The sequence below is a fragment of the Plectropomus leopardus genome, chromosome 2 (genome assembly GCF_026936395.1).
Source record: "Plectropomus leopardus strain MGB_pleo_1.0 chromosome 2, ASM2693639v1, whole genome shotgun sequence".
NCBI lineage: Eukaryota > Metazoa > Chordata > Actinopteri > Perciformes > Serranidae > Plectropomus > Plectropomus leopardus.
Window position 1 is genome coordinate 20,438,087 of NC_142177.1, and position 16,853 is coordinate 20,454,939.

Below are 16,853 nucleotides of genomic sequence, written 5' to 3' on the forward strand. Positions count from 1 at the left end.
CGAAAGCTGCTGTGAGATCCAGGAGCACTAGCACAACGGCTGAAAAGTACATAAAATAGCATGTTGTAGGGATTTGGCTTTAGCACGGGGCAACCCTTTATGTGATCAGGCCTCATGCAAAAGGTCACCAATTGTTAAAGCATGGCTATCAGAAATAATTGATAACTATTAAAAATACTTAGTAAATTATGTTAAATAATGTGACTTAATTTACATTAAATCAACTCGTGTTTCACCATTCCCAGAAAGGGAAAAATGATAGCCAATCAAAAGCCCATAAAGAAAGAAAATCAGTCTCAAAATACACTAAATTATCAATTTTGAACTCTGATCAATAATTAAATTAATAATTATAACCAAAATTACCACATTGATAGAAAAGAGTAAAGGATTTTGGAGCTCTTGACACAGTAGTTGGCGATTTACTCAATTTTGTACAATATTAAGTAGACAGCAAATATGATTACACAAACGTTTATTCCAAAAGGGAAGCAAAACAAACAAAACACAATATGTCCTAAATCCCAATATATACAAGTATATACACGTACATAATAGTGTGTGTGTGTGAGCCGGCAAAGGAACAAAAAAAAGGTGGAAATTTCTGTCTGTGCTTCTGTTGAGAGCTAATTAATGAGTGTATGTATGGATCTAATATGTATATAAGGTGCCTTGGTTAGTAAAAGGGTGTTTAGTTGCATGCAAGAGCCTGTCTGTGTGAGGCATGAACAAACTAAATCCAAACCAACCAATAACCTAATAAAGAGATCACAAAAACCACCCGTTCAGTAGTATTACATCAATACATGGTACACACGATATGATAAAAGACAAAGTAAACAGTCTTGCTCAGCCAGTACTTATGTCCTAATACTATGTCCAGATGTTACTTGCCAATCCAGGAGTGTGAGGAGAGTTCTTTAGGTTGCTGGCTGAAGAAAAAAGGTTCAGGTTCAGTCACTGCTGTGCAGTTCCCAGGATCCAGGAGGAGGCTGGCCAGTCCTGGTGTCCTTACAGAGATAGCAGTTCAATGCTGTCTCAGTTCTGTTCTCCTTGTGGTTTGAGAAGTTAGCTGTGACTTTCTAACTTCTGCAAAGACGCTTTGGGCTTGAAGAGTAGAGCTGAAACAAGTCTGCAGCTCCTGCCAAGCTTAGGTGTGAGAGTGGGGAAAGGGGGAGCAGGTCCTCCAGACCTGCAACCTTCCTCGGAGGAGGTTTGGGAGCAAGAGCCAGAAGAATAGCAGATGCTTCTCTTCTTGGCTTGGTGACATTCTTGGGGTTCGCCGTGGGGGTAAACTTGCAATACTAACTCTTTTAGACATTTGGATTGATGACTTTTTCAACCATTTTCTGACATGCTATAGTATGCTGTTTTTCAACATACTATACAATGACTTTAAAATGCTTAACATTTTGACTTTTTGGACCATTTTGTCAACATCGGGAGAAATACGGAAGAAATGTGCCGCTGGGAGGACACCAAGAGAGGGCAGCATAAAATGGGTTTCCGGTATGGCTGTGACACACTGGTCGTACACGCTGGCTCTCCAGGTCGTTGTAGTGTTGATGTGTGAAGTAACAAGTCCTGCTGACAGCTGAGAAAAGGAAGGCAGCCAAAGGAGCAACGGCCTTGCAGATTTATATAGCCTTGCATTAATTAATTTTTATGTCACGTTTAGTAACCGATAAGCAGAAGGGATTTCTTTTTCTTTCTTTTTTTCAAGGGTACCCGTTACTTGGCGTGAAGTACTCGGTTCTAATTTGGAACCAAGTTTCGGTTCCACGCCCTTATAGTCAAGCAGATTTGATAGGCAGATCTGCCTCGAGAACTCTCATTCTGTAAATGAGTTCCTAAAACTTTTTTTCTTGTTTTGGATCTGACAACATGATTAATAGGAGGTGTGGCATAAGACCGTGTGAAAGAGGGTGGGCGTGTGTGTTTCACTCTCATTGCGTGAAAGTTGGCAGCTCTGGTAGATGCAATGCACACAGGCTCCTAGCCAAGGCTAATTTGCAATGCCTGTCCCTAGTTAGGCTTTTAAAATTAAAACAGGAAGTGTCAGAACACTGAGCCTTGAGTAATACAATAATACAATACAATCATCACTACTATCGTTTTGATTGAAACTGTCAGAATAGTAGTGACTATAATACCATTAAAAGTATACCATGACTTTAATTTGATTTTCGATCACCAAACCACCAGTGCAAACACAGCAAACCGATGCTTACATTTGTCCTCTGCTGGTTCAGAAAGTTTGGAGAGCAATTTGATGTTTTGCACTTTGGTGGGGTACTATTACTGTGTTGTCTCTGCGGCCTGATTTGAAATTGGCAACATATGTTATTTTTACTGTGACATTTCTCTTTCATTCAGTTCATGATACCATTCTTGATTAAAATTGTTGTTTTACAAAACGAGAGCTGTGCGAGACATAAACTAAATCAGCATCAGTTGAGAGGAGGATCTACAGACCTCAGTCACAATCACAACATAATATCAGGGGCTCTTCATCACCATGGTTTCCACACATGCACACCATTAATCATCAGATAATTACAGCCTGCCTCCACTTCACTACCGCCGCAACACTGCTGCACTTGGAAACACAGGCACTCTGATATTTTTGGTAATAGTGATTTGGGCACATGTGAGTGGAAAATGCAGCTGATTTAACCATCAGTGATAAACAATAAGGATTTTTTTAACTACAAACACAAACTATGGCCAGCAGAGGGCACTGTATTCCAATGAATCCTCCTCCCTCCTCTTTGGTTGAATATTTCTGATAAGAGGGCTTCTAGGAATTTTCAACTAGCAGTGAGATATGTGTTGTCTGATAAATGTCTGGTTGTGCCTTTTTTTAAAACGAGAACAACATTACTGCCCTTAAGCTATAAATTATATAATAAATAGTTTTTTTGCAGCTGTAACTATGTTCTGAATTGCCATATACAGAACTTTTAAATAAGGCAGTGCTGGTGATGTAACCGAAAGTGGACTATATTTACCAAAAAGACATGTACATGGCAGCGTAAAGCCGACAATTGTCCTCAAGGCCACAGACCCTGAGGGGCCCCTCAAGGTTCCAGCTTCACTTTGTGTCTTTTGCTTTGTTGTAATTTTTATTAACTGCAAACTTCTCTTGGAAAACACACAACCAAAGCGCAATACGAACTGACAAGATAAAGGCATGAAGCTCACCTAAGATTACAATCACTATTCTTATATTAACAACCGATAACATTCCAACTTCAAAGTGTGAAGTGACAAACTCATTTTAGCGTTTTAGCGCCTTATCTCATTTTTTTTTAAATTTTTTGGCTGGAAGCCTTACTGCTTCACTCTCATTACAACTCAGTCTCCACAATAAATGTTGGAATTCTTAATTTCTACACACTACAGTTGTGTTAAATTTGCACATCTCATCTGTTATTTTGTGGATTTGATGTTGAAAGTGTATATTTCTTTACATTTCAATTTTATGTTGAAACAACACTGTGGTTAACATATGGTTAGCACAAAAGGTTCAAGCACAAAAAGCCACGTCTGGTTTACCGGTTTTGATTAAACAAACACAGCTTGAGGTGTCTCAGCATGTGGTAAAGATACCTGCTTTTTGTTATTCTGACACAACGATCTATTGCTGTCTGCCCCATGGCAGCCATCTCACCAAGGTGTCACACCATCCACCGTCCCCTCCTCCTCCCTCATGTAATTTAAACTATGTCACTTTATAAATGTTTATTTGCTACATACGAAATGTGATGTATCATATCTGTGGTTTGCAGAAACACAGAATGCCAGTAATTTATTCTGGCGACTGGGCTCCTTATCACTCTCTGAGTTTTATTTTTGGATACACCAAGCAGCTGCTTTCAGAAGAAGAAAAACAAACAAACAAACAAACAAAAAAAACACTATGCAGATATTTCCCTCAAAGCTGGTAAATTCTTTTAGTTTCCATCCAGGAGATCAAGAAAAGTTGCTAAAAGGAGAGTGAATATTGGACTTACATTCATCAGCTGGACAGAAACAGGACTCCAAACGAAGTATACTGAAGATCTGGACCTGCTGGATGTGTAAATAAGCAACAGTTAACTGACAAGCTCATATCAACTATATAAGGAGATAACTAACTCTATGTAAGACCTGTGTCCACGTGGGACCAAAAATCATTAAATGCAAGTTATGACCTTTATCTGATTAGCTGATAACATCTTTATGTAGGAATGTGAACACCACATTCATAAACATATTCACTATACCTGAATGAATGAAGTTGTCGAAGCACTCAACACTTCCCCTGAATACTTTACACCTTTAGTATTTATGGAGGAAGCGAAGGCTAATTATGCCATTCGCAATGGGCCTTTCTCATGCAGGTCTAAATGAGTCTTTCCATGTAGTGTCTCACATGGAAAAGGTCACCAAAGACAAGACTTTAAAAGCTAATAAAGGCATTGCTCAACAAGGAGCAACACAGTCAGCAGTCCGCTATGTTCCACCTGGGTGTCAGTGGAAAGCCTGCAGAGGATAGAGTGGTAAGCCATCCTCCTGCTACGCCCTGCACATCCTCCATATTTCCAATGACATGACCACAGCAGTCTAACAAGCTAGGACACAGCTCAACTCCGTGGAAATGGAGGACCTGAAATTAAAAGACAAGAGATCAGAAGTGGAACTGATGGATGTCAGAGTGGATGTACAATCTGAAGATCAGAATTCCACCCACAGTGACACCAGGCCTCTGATTCACGACAGAGATCCCAAAGGAGTCAACAAGAGTCTTAAGGTAATGAGAGTGCACCGTCACAGGGGCTTAATCTACATAAAAGACACACAAACCTTGACAGGGAACACACATCACAGAGCTGAGGTACATCGATGCTGTTTGGAGAAACAGAGGACTTGAGAGGTCAGTAAAATAAACAAAAACACTGCACATGTTCTGCATACAACTCCTCCTGCCTCTGATGACCCACAGTGATAATGCAAGGTCGAGCTCAAACTGAAATCTATGTATAGTTTTAGTAATAATTATTAATATTAGGCCTATTATTAATAGTAGTAGTAGTATTATAATTATTATTATTTTAAAGATGAGTCATAATGATGTTGATAATGCAATTTAAAAAGCTTTTTGTTATGTAAAATTGCTTATCTAAGCCAATTACTTTGATTTTTGTTCTGGGGTATAAAGACTGCCAACTTAATGTGGTAAATATCAATGTACTGCATAACAGTGACCTCAAGTGGACACGATCATACACAGTCATGTCTTGCGCATGTCAGTAAGATCCTGCACCCAAATTGCAAGTGAGGAAATAAAATATATTGAAATATGTCAAGATATTATAGCCTCCACGCCTTCATATCCAAGCCCCCAGTTTTTCTCAGTATTATATTTTACACGCTTGAAGAAGAACTCCCCAGAAATCACTGACTGTGTGTGTGTGTGTGTGTGTGTGTCTTGAGGTCACGTTTGAGGATGTGATTGCAGAGCCTCCCTCTGTGCGGAGCTTTGATAAAGTGTGGTTGTGGAGTCACGCCCTGTTTGAGGTGTCCAGGCTGTGGATGTACCGCTTCATCTCCCTCCTCCTGGCAGTGCCGGTTGCACTGGCAGCAGGGGTCCTCTTTGCTGTGCTCAGCTGCCTTCACATCTGGTAGGACTGTTATGTCACTGAAATGAGATAAATCTACAGGAATGGATGAACTGCTAAATGTTGTTCTAGTAAAAAAAAAAAAAAGGTTAATTTTGTTAAATTAGAATTAAATTAAATTTGGGAGGGTTTGCGGTATTAAATGATTAGAGTATCTCAACCTTTTCTCTACTACAGGTTTTTTTTTCGGAGTGTAGAAGCCTTTCTTTCTTTTTTGTTTTTTTTAATCAACAAGATGAGCTCATGCTTTGTCCACTTCCCTATATCTCTGCAGGTTAATAATGCCCTGTGTGCAGCTGCTTCTCATCAACATGCACTGGGTTCAGACTGTGTGGGGCAGCATACTGAACATTGTCATCGGTCCCTTCTTTACTAGCATTGGAAAGTGCTGTGGTCGAATCAACATCCATCTGGCAAAAGATGCAGACAGATAGAAAAACACACTGTTGATTAACAGAGAAAAAGCAAGTGGTGACAAATTTCATACTAAAACCATCCAGGTTTATTGTGCATCATCGTGGTCTGTGATTATTCTGTAAGCTATGATTACTCACCTGGCATGATATTTGGCACACTGTATGTCAGTTTGTCTCTTTTGTGATGAAGCTGATGTATGACAAACCCCGATCCAGCTCCTGAAAAAGCATGTTGAAAGCATATGTGAGGTAAATGTATAAAACTACTTAATGCACAATTACAGAAAAATTAGCAAGTAAATGCATGAATCATTGTAATAAAATTACAAAATGATCTACACAGATTCTGTTCTGTAACACAAAACAGCCCAACAAACCTAGTGATGCTGATAGAGAGCTATGCAAGAGTCTCTGGATAAACAAACGGACTTGAGTTGTCTTCGAGACTGAGTTATTGCATCGATGATATTACAGTAAAATGTATGTAATGGAATCGTAAATAAGTTGAATGAAATTACATTTATGAATTTAATAAATGATTTTTCTTTCCTTCATTGTAATGTATTATTCCATTTTATATGGATATATGGTTGACATTATTATCTTTTTATTAGATTTAGTTAAAATATTTGTTGCCCCATATAACTGAAGACTGAAACATTCTTTTTTTATTTTGGTACATTAATATAAGTTTAAATCAGGGCTGCCAAATGATTTTTTTTTTACATTGCAATCTATTGCAGAATTTCAATAGTTAATCACGATAAATCACATTTTTTATTGCATGTTTACTATTCCAGTATTTTCCATTACAAAGAAAGTTGAAGTCCATATTTACAAGGTAAGTTAATTCTTACCAGATTGTCTTGATTTGGAATCAAATCACAGCAAAAAACTGCATGGGGCGAGCAGAAAGTGGGTATTTCTTTAAAGGGGAGAGTCATGTGTACTAACAGAACCCACGTTTCATTGAGATATCATGAGGTGAGAGGCAAACGGACCCCTGTGAAATGGCCATGTCGCCCAGCTAGCATGACATGGTACCCCTGGATTCCAAAAGTCTTCTAGTTTCAAGCTCAGCCCGGTACCGCCTCTTAAAGACAGAAATTTGGGCCAGCGATAAAAAAAAAAAAACCCAACTTGTTATATACTGACCTTAATTACACTGCAATTAACACGTTAAAGCTAACAGTCCTAGTGTTAATAGTATGAATGTGAAGTACGTTGTGCAACTCATTGCAGGTCTACCAGCAGTCACCCACTGGAGTCTAGTAACCCACTTAGGTTAGACAACATCTTTATTTACATTAGTGAGGACACATCAAATATTTCTATAAAGTCCTTGTGCGGGGAAAATAAAGTAAACTGGGTATGACTGCAAAGAAAACTTTTCTGTACTTCAATGCACAAGAAAACTTTTTTTTCTCTTAGTATTCAAATTATTTTAAGACTGAGTGAAGAAAGACATGAATTGGCTGTCAAAAATATTTGCTCACTTTGATCACGCAAAGGCAAAAAAAGGAATAGTTTAAATTTTTGTTTAACACTTTCTCGCAGGGAGTTAGATGAGAAAATCAATACCACTCTCATACCTGCAGGGTAAATATGAAGCTACAGCCAGCAGCCTGTTAGCTTATCACAAAGACTGGGAATGTGGGAAATCCTGGAGGGAGTTACTCCAGGACTCCAGGAAGTTACGCTGCCTGGCCAAAGCACATAACATTTAACATCGCTTTTATTTAAATAGATTAAACAAACAAGATATGGCATGTTCATAAGCAAGCTTTAGACGTGCTGGTAGGGAGATTTTGTTATCTTTTGAGAGAGCCAGCCTAACTTTTCCCTGCCTCCAGTCTATGGTAAGCTAAGCTAACCAGCTGCTGGCAGCAGTCATATTGAGTTAACAGACATGAGGGTGGTGTCAACTTTCTCATCTTGCCCAGAAAGCAAATAAGTGCATTTCCCAAAATGTGGAGCAATTTGTTTAATTGTCTGTGTTTTTGGAGGTCAGTACAGGACACCACTGAGAATTTAACAAAACAGTTGGGCTACAACAAAAAATCCTGTGATAAGCTACTGCTCTCAGGAATTATGGTATGTAAGAATATCACTTTGAAATGTATAGTAAATAATACTGAATATAATTTGTATGTGTCAAATAACACACCCAGTACTATTCATAAAATTACCCCGAGTTAGTGATACCCACTCCTACCATTACATTCTATATGATTCTAAATAAAGGTCTGAGAGAGGTATGTCTGTCTACATTAATGAGAGAGAGGAGCCGGTGCAGTCTCAGCTGATTGCAGACACGCACAGAGGCAGAGGTATGCCCACCATGACTCTCTGCTGAGCTATTTCTGTCTCGCTGCCTCCATGCCTAACTGGCCTCCACTCTCCCCATTGCCACGCCAAGAATACTCCTCTAATTGGGCTGGCTCTCGATCACATGCACGCAGATCCCATTTCACCCCTCCCTCTTTGTCCCTGTCCCTGCCACCAGGGGAACCGGGGCAAGAAATGCCAATCCATGATCTGAAGTCACACTTCCTGTACTGTTCTTACACTGACTGAGATAAATAGCAACAGAGACCTGGGGCTGCATTGAGACCTTGGACCAGTTTTCATAGGAACCTCTTCCTCTTCCCCCTTCTTTTTGGCAGCACCAGGCTTATGAGTTTGTTTATGCGGCCTGCTGTTATAGAAAGCTATGACCGATAGCAACAACTGTGCAGCTTAAGAAAGACTGAATCATAGTTTATTTTGGGGGACTATTGGGTTTTATGTATCTGCCCTTGCTAAAATCAGAAATATCTGGAATAAGAGGCTCGGGCCCCGCCTTGTGTGGTATCTATTATACACCACTACGACTGTGAAACATTTAAATGACTGAAACACTTTGCTGTTATGACTGATTATGAATGCAAGCACCTTAACTAGACTATAACAGCAAACTTGATATTTTAATTGTCCTTCTTCTGAGACCCAGTGGCTGACAACCTTTTCTACAATGTCCACTCAGCCCTTTGACATGTTTTGCAGTGTTGCATATGCAAAGAAACAATAGCATTTGCAAATATATGAGTATGCAATACAGGCAAATCTCTCCTAACAATTAAACAATATAACACAGGCTCAATTTTAGAAAGAATATGTTGAGAAATAAAACAAAGCCTTCAAAAAAACTCAGTTAAACATCCATCAGTACACCACAGTATTACTACTCTACAAAGAGTGTTTGTGAACTGTAAGCAATGACAGAGAGGGAATAGCTGGCAAAGTCAACAAGTAAGGTGACATCTACTAACTACCCAACCACCTGCCTGACCATGTCAAGCATGATTAAGGTGATGAGTTGATAAATTCGGCAAATTTTAATGTTAATCATATTCCTCCTTCTAAATGATAAATGATACTAATAGTGGGAATCTACATTAAAGTTCCAGTGTGTATAATTTGGGAAGATTTTGTGGCATTTTGATGCAAATTCCTTCAGTGTTGATTGTTAAGGTGTTTTGTTTACTGGTGGTCAAATTATCCACAAAGGTTTTTTCCTCTCCAAAAAACTGACCTGGTAAGTAAAACCAGCAAATTCATTTCAAAAAATCAAAAAGCTGTATTATGTCAAAAAAATAAAAATAAAAACAGCGCTATTTGACAGCGACACTGTTTGGCTAGTCAGGAATGGGCTGCTAGCCCAGCACCTGTTAATGTGTGCTCACCTTTTTTCTCTGAAAACTTCAGATTCAGACGTTCACAAGGTTTCATCACAAAACGATATTATATTGATACTTTGGACAACAATATAATATTTTTCCGATATTACAAAGCCTACCAAGATAGATTTGATTTAGGGGCCTATATAGGCCAATATATGCTCATGTTACACAGTCGGTTACAGGTTACAGCTGCCACCCCTTTCTTTGCTTTTGGCCCAAAAAATGCATAAAACCAACATATACATAACTGAAAAATAATTATCTGGCTTAGTGAGAAAATGCTTTCTGGAAAACATGTTTTCATTTGAATTTAAACCATGATCCTAAACTTCAGGTCTGTCTGACTTGAAGACAAACTTCTCCCAACATCCTCAAAACGTGGATTAACAACAAGATCTTTTCACTAAAGTGTATAACTCAATAATAACTGTCAAGGATCATAGACTAAACAGCTGTCTTTTATAGGTCACATTTCCCCTACATGTAGCCTACAACATGCTAATGTTTTTAGCATACGCCTATGGCATTTTACATTGCAGAAATTAGCTTAGCGGTTAGCTGACTTTTCCTCTACTCGTAACTTAACCAGTTTACTATTACGTTTCTTTGTCTTACTCACCGCTGGTTTAAGTCCCCGCAACTCCCGACCGAACAGCACAGATGAGTTTCGGTCTACATGCACGTTTTTTTTTTTCAGTAAACATTGCTGAAACAGAGCAGCTAACGTAACGTTAGCAAGAAGTCAGTGAAGTGGCCGGCAGGTACGTCGTGTTTCCTCAGTACGGCTTCTGTTTACATACGACATCCGCCGTCTGTTGACTTGCTGTTTCTTCGAAAACAAAATATTTCCACACTGATGATTTATTCCCGAATAAACAGCTTTATCCTCATCATCTTTCTCTTGGCTGCTCGCCACCATCTGTCTGACGCTGTGTGACGGTGACACAGAATTTCAAAATAAGGGCGCGCCTGAGAGAGGATGATATGGATCGATGTTTACACTTTGCATCGATGTTATGTGATCGTTGCTCATTTAATCGATATATCGATGTAGATCGATGGATCGTTACACCCCTAATTACCTGCAGAGACCTCTTTCTCTCCCAAACAAACAAACCTGCACAGTTAAACCAGTAAAAGCATTAAATAAAGCGGGTTAATGTTCAAACATCTGTGTTTTTCTGATATAGCTTGTCTCAGAGGGGCTGCTAACTACAGTGGTCGATGCCAAAAATCCAAATGGCCCTATATAGAGTAAGTGTTTGGTTTGTCCATTCTGGTTTACTGTAGAAACATGGCACTACAATATGGTGGACTCTGTGGACGAGGTAATGCTTTCTGTGTAGATATAAAGAGCTCATTCTTATTTTCATTCTCATATGATTCTTATTTTCAGGGGATTTTACACTAAAGAAAACATAGGTATAACATTACATTCAATTTCTGCCTATATATTTCCCTAAATCATTCACACTGGACATTTAACAGTACAGAGCACTACAATCCTGGTGACTTTCGTTATATTTATTTTTCTCTCTACTATTATGCAATTTAGCTTCAAATGCATAAAAAAGTTTTTTCCAATTCAAATTCAGTTTACTATTTAAATGCAAAACACTGTGTCCCACCTAAAACCAGAGCAGGAGGGTGTGTTTGTGCGTACTGCTACACTCAGTGGTGGAAGTTCATGCCACAGTGTAAACCCTGCCCAGTTAGCCCCACAACCCCATGTGAAATGTGACACAACCCTGGGTCTCCTTTAAGGCATGCCTTTTCTGTCTGTGTGCATTACATTGTGTGTGTGTGTACACCGTGTGTGTGTGTGTGTATTGATGCCTATGCGTGTGTAGGGTGGGGGTCAGGCCTCCATTTTTACCAGGTCGTCTGCAGCAGCTGTCCACTGGCATGCAAGAGGGAGCGTCACAGTGGTGATACAGGGGTTCAGAAGTGAACCGAGGCGGCTCTGTGCAGTTTGATCCAGGAAGGTTTACTCTCACCGTCTCCAGCCCCGTCCAGGACCTGCAGCTCCACCATGGCGGATCAGTACCAGTACAACACCAACGAGGAGAAGATTGTGAAGGACAGCCACACCAAGGAGATCGATCTAATTAACAGAGATCCCAAGCAGATCAATGAGGACGTGGTGAAGGTTTGTGCAGCATGGAGACGCCGTCCTGTCACACAGAGGATTAAGAACCTCTGTCTTGGCATGTGAGGGAGTTCAGGGAGAAAATAAATAAAGTGGTAAATAGGAACAAAGACAAGAGAACAGGTTATCACACTGTCTGGAAAATCCTTAAATAGACCAAGAGCTATTCCTGTTGCCTGTGCAAAGTGTATTTTGGGAATGGGGTAGAAGAGTGTGAAACTGATACACTGTGCCGTGTGATTTATTTAGGTTTGACGACTGTTTATCGGGTGATTGTTGCCATGTTACCGCAACAATATATTTTCTTGACAGGACCAAATATACCTTTAGAATATGTTTTGTAAACATGGTCAATTGAGGTATAAATCACAAGTTATGAATAGAGTTCAGTGTCTGCAAGACTCCGTTTGGAATGATTTACATGCTTGCTTATGTCTGCTTTAAACTGAAAGGATTATCAAAAATAATCCCAACTGTCTTGTGTAGGAGTAAGTGAGTGATACTTCAACATTTTGATCCATGCAGTTATTTTGTGCTAACATATAATACTTCTGACCACTAACTATTTATTAACAGTATTTAATTGTACTTTTAAATACTTAAGTATTAAAAATATTTTTCTTATGTTAAATGTACTTAAGTACAATAAAATCAGATATTTTAGGACTTTTCCTTAAGTTATATCATAATAGGTGGCTTTAACTTCTACCATAGCCATTTTCCAGTGATTAATCTTTACTTTTACTCAAGTATGGCTTTTGGGCACTTCATCTACTACTAAACATAACTTATTTCTTGCCTTTCCATTAAAATAAAGTGATATTGATTGAACCAGTCTAATTAGTCAGGGAATGTTATCTCCTGAGTTATCAGATTTACCATCTTTGGGTGTCCATCTATTGTCTCTAAAGAACACTGATTGGTCTGTTGCTGTATTTGACTCTAGCAATCCCTCTAACAGCTGAAAGAGGCCAGATATTGCAGAGAAAATATAAAACGGTTCATGTCCAGCCATTCATTCAGAGGATGATCTCAGGCTGCCATCCCTACAGGAAACGGACTTCACTCTCCCCATACTGATCCTTTCCAGTGGTCTGGAAGAAAAGAAAAGGTTTAAGATGTGCAGTGAGTCTGCCTGTCATGATTAAGTTAATTAGCATTTTATAGCTGAGTCTCATCTCAGAAAGCGACAGCACTTTTCCAGTGGACGAGGTGACACATGCTGAAAACAGATTGGACCTTTGTACAGTTGCTCTTATGCATTTTACATGAGGCAAACTTGGGTTACTGAGAATTGTGTAGAAATAGACCTTTCAGGATGATTTAGACACAGCATTAAAAGCCACTCCATTATTTTGCCTGTATGCCACAACATTAAGGTTTTATTCTATAATGTTCAACACATAATTGGTTCCTCTGCATAAATTTGATCCGAACACTCTGCAGCTTTCAAAGCTTAATCTCCACACTTTACATTGGCATGTGCATATTACTCAGAGCACACGGAGATCTGGTGGATGGAGATGGATGAAAATTGCGCCTGGTTACAAATGTGTAGTAATGAAAGCCTCTTTCAATTTTCTATCAGGTGGACTTTGAGGATGTCATTGCAGAGCCTGACGGCACACACAGCTTGGATGGAGTGTGGAAGCTCAGCTACACCACCTTCACCGTGTCCAAGTACTGGTGCTACCGCATCTTGTCTGCTGTCTTTGGTATCCCTGTCGCTCTGCTCTGGGGCTTCCTGTTCGCATGCATCTCCTTCTGCCACATCTGGGCTGTGGTTCCCTGCATCAAGAGCTGTCTGATTGAGTCGCAGTGCATCAGCCGCATCTACTCTCTCTGCATCCAGACCTTCTGTGACCCCTTCTTTGAAGCACTGGGCAAGATTTTCAGCAGTGTGCGTGTTGCACTGCGCAAAGAAGTCTAAGAGCTAACAATTTAGTGTTTATAGTGTGATCGCATGAAGTGCGGTACCTTTTCATACACCAGAAGATCAGTCCTGGTATCTCGCTTACTCCCTGATACTCCTCCTCCTCCTTGCTTCATTACATACTGTTCCCCACCCACCTATCTTACGCTCTCAGCTCTGAGTCCTGGCATGCCCCATGTGCCTTTTGCCACCAGAAGCTCTGTGACAGCTGCAGCAGGCAGCGTGGTTCTGTGACAGCTCTGGCACTCCTGGCAGGATCAGTGCACCTCACTGAGGGGGAAGAGGACCACTTGCCACGACCAGGATCTGTCTGCCCTCATTTATTTGTATCACAAAAGCCAAAGACAATATCCACTCCGTCGCAACAAATGAAAAGAATTCCCCAAAACTGCTGCACCTGTGGACAATGCTACCTGTGTTACATTTGGCCATTCTTAAAAGTTCTGTTGATGCTGTATATTGCTGTTTCTGGTATTGTTTAAGTTTCTATTAATTGAGTAGGATTTGACAATCATAAATGCACCCTTGGGTGAAAGGTTTTGTTTCAAAGTATGAAATGGAGGGGGGTGGGGGGGTTTCAAAAATTGCATTTTGGTGGAAGTGTGACTGATTTTGTCAAAAGAAATAAAAGCCCTCTGCTACTTGTTTTTATTTTGGTAGACAAATGCGCATTCTATGTTTTTGCGGGGAATGTGCCCCCTATATCCATCTTAAAATCTACACCTATGTATTCTTCCTGGTAAAAGCTTTGACAAAAACAAAGGAAGTGAACATGTTTCCTCTACATAATTATTTTGTTATTTGCGATGAATCCATAGTAACTAACAGAGTTTTTGCTTACTTGTAAATGTATGTTTGGAGTAGCTGATAATCTACTTCCTTTTTATCAAAGGGTGATAAGTGGAATATTAAACCTACTTCGGTACTGCATATTTCTGTCAAGTATGTGTAAACAAGTATGGACCTAACTGCTGATGGAGTTGAGTAAAAACCACTCTGTGAGACCCATTGTAATGTTCCACAGTGTTGTTTTCATTATGCAGAAAAGCAGAATACATTTGCTTCTGTTGTGCCCTTGCAGTGAAGAAAGGCTTAAAATATATGGGCTTAAAGACACTTTATAACTGATGAAAGTATACTTATAATGACTATATGTCACCACTGGTTGAGTATTTGAATGAAAGTATATTTTGTGTGTTATTTCCATTCATTCTGAGAGGTTTAAGAAATACATTTTTAAGATTAACTAAAAATCTTAATTGTGTTTCAGTGATATTCTCAACAACTTTTGTCTACAAGGGAGCTGTGATCCACTAGAGGCTGCTGTTGTGTATCTCTATGCCTCTCTTTTGTGTCTGAGATCCATCACTGATGATTCAGCGTCACCACACCCTATGTTCACAACCTCAGCATGCTTTTTTCTCGTCTTTTCATTTTAGTCCTTCACTGTGCCAGAAAATACACCTTTAGAATTTTTATGAGCAGAAACAGGACACTGTGTTAAAGCATTAGTTTGATAAATGAACTGTGCTAACCAGTGTAATTAACAAGCAAGTGTGATTTATCTACTAAAACCTATATAGATACAGTGAATATGTTGAACACATGAATATATTGGGTCTAATTAAAATACAACAAATATTTCACAAATACAGATCTCATGATTATTTTTATGAATTTATCTAATTTTTGTCTCCTGTAAATGATTTAAGTTGTGCAATAACAAACACACTGTAACCAGAAATTGCTCTCCACGCTCATAATTTCTGATCATGGAATTTATAGAAAAGGTCTGTGATGTACACTGCAAAGTCTGCCAATTCTGCGCTGTTGTCTATTTTTACAGGATTCTCCTGATAGAGCCTAACTTTTGCCACTGGTGCAGTGTAGTAGTTTAAGGCAGGTGTGGAACCAATAAAATATAGCAATAAATCACTCAGAAAGGTACAGAGCTCCCTTAAGCGCACATCATCTTGAGACAGATCAAGCCTACATGTGCGGACCTGTCTTCATGTTCTATTGATATCTAATGGAACATTACATTATTAAGGCTATAGGGCAGTAAACTAAATCTAGCCAGAAATATGACTAAAAATGATTATTTTGGCACATTAATTAATCCTGTATCCACACAATAATAAAATCAAAGCAACACCTGTGCAGTGTAATGCAGTCGAACATTCCTGCAATAACTAACCAGTGCTGATCAGCTTGATAATGTTATAAGTGTCATTTTTAACATCTCAATTTCACAAGAGACTGTTTCTTCCTGTATCAAGACGGCCATCATCGTCCCTGTACCTAAAAAGTCTGCTGTGTCTAGTCTTAATGACTACCGCCCTGCGGCTCTTACCCCCATCCTGATGAATTGCTATGAGAAAGTAGTTCTCCAGCACATCAAACACAACATCCCTGCCAGCCTGGACCCTCACCAGTATACTTTCAGAACCAACAGATCCACACAGGATGCCATATCTACTGCTCTTCACTCAGTCTTCACTCATCTGGAGAATAAGAATAGCTACATAAGGATGCTGTTTGTTGAATTCAGCTCAACATTCAACACAATCTCTCCCATGAAGCTGATTGGAAAACATAATACTCTGGGCTTAAGTACAACGCTCTGCAACTGGATACTGGACACCAGACTTCCTCATATGCAGACCCCAGAGGGTTCAATTAACAGTTGCTCCTCCTCTACGTTAGTGCTCAACACCGGAGCCCCCCAGGGCTGTGTGCTCAGCCCCCTCCTGTTCACACTGTACACCCATGACTGCACTCCCAGACATCAGGAGAACTCTACTGTGAACTATGCGGACGACACCACCATCATTTGTCGTATTATAAAACAACAATGAGAGTTCATACCGGGAGGAAATCAACACAGAGTACAACCTACTGCCCAACATTAGTAAAACCAAGGAGCTGATTGCTGATTTTAGAAAGATGGAGGCAAAGACATACACCTCT

The 16,853-nt window shown here is 39.6% G+C and overlaps 2 protein-coding genes and 1 long non-coding RNA gene across 8 annotated transcripts; 2 read left to right on the top strand and 1 right to left on the bottom strand.

The window, feature by feature from the left end:
• Positions 1–458: 458 nt before the first annotated feature.
• On the bottom strand, positions 459–11,811 carry LOC121956207 (uncharacterized). Of its 6 annotated transcripts, XR_015778740.1 has the most exons (6): positions 10,421–11,101; positions 6,218–6,298; positions 4,849–6,073; positions 4,269–4,651; positions 4,017–4,074; positions 459–1,594 (listed from the first exon to the last, which is right to left on the bottom strand). It is a non-coding gene; the product is annotated as an uncharacterized LOC121956207 (long non-coding RNA). The 6 variants fall into 6 exon arrangements; XR_015778739.1 differs by lacking the exon at positions 10,421–11,101 and adding an exon at positions 11,678–11,811 and having other exon boundaries at positions 4,269–6,073; XR_015778741.1 differs by having other exon boundaries at positions 4,017–4,071; positions 4,509–6,073; positions 10,421–11,100.
• LOC121956181 (caveolin-2-like) lies at positions 4,628–6,133 on the top strand. The gene is made up of 3 exons (XM_042504315.2): positions 4,628–4,795; positions 5,479–5,666; positions 5,938–6,133. Exons 1-3 carry the CDS (start codon positions 4,643–4,645, stop codon positions 6,095–6,097), a joined length of 501 nt encoding a protein of 166 aa, XP_042360249.2. The 5' UTR covers positions 4,628–4,642; the 3' UTR covers positions 6,098–6,133.
• On the top strand, positions 11,631–15,533 carry cav3 (caveolin 3). The gene is made up of 2 exons (XM_042504327.2): positions 11,631–11,950; positions 13,539–15,533. Exons 1-2 carry the CDS (start codon positions 11,834–11,836, stop codon positions 13,878–13,880), a joined length of 459 nt encoding a protein of 152 aa, XP_042360261.1. The 5' UTR covers positions 11,631–11,833; the 3' UTR covers positions 13,881–15,533.
• The last annotated feature ends 1,320 nt before the right edge of the window (positions 15,534–16,853 follow it).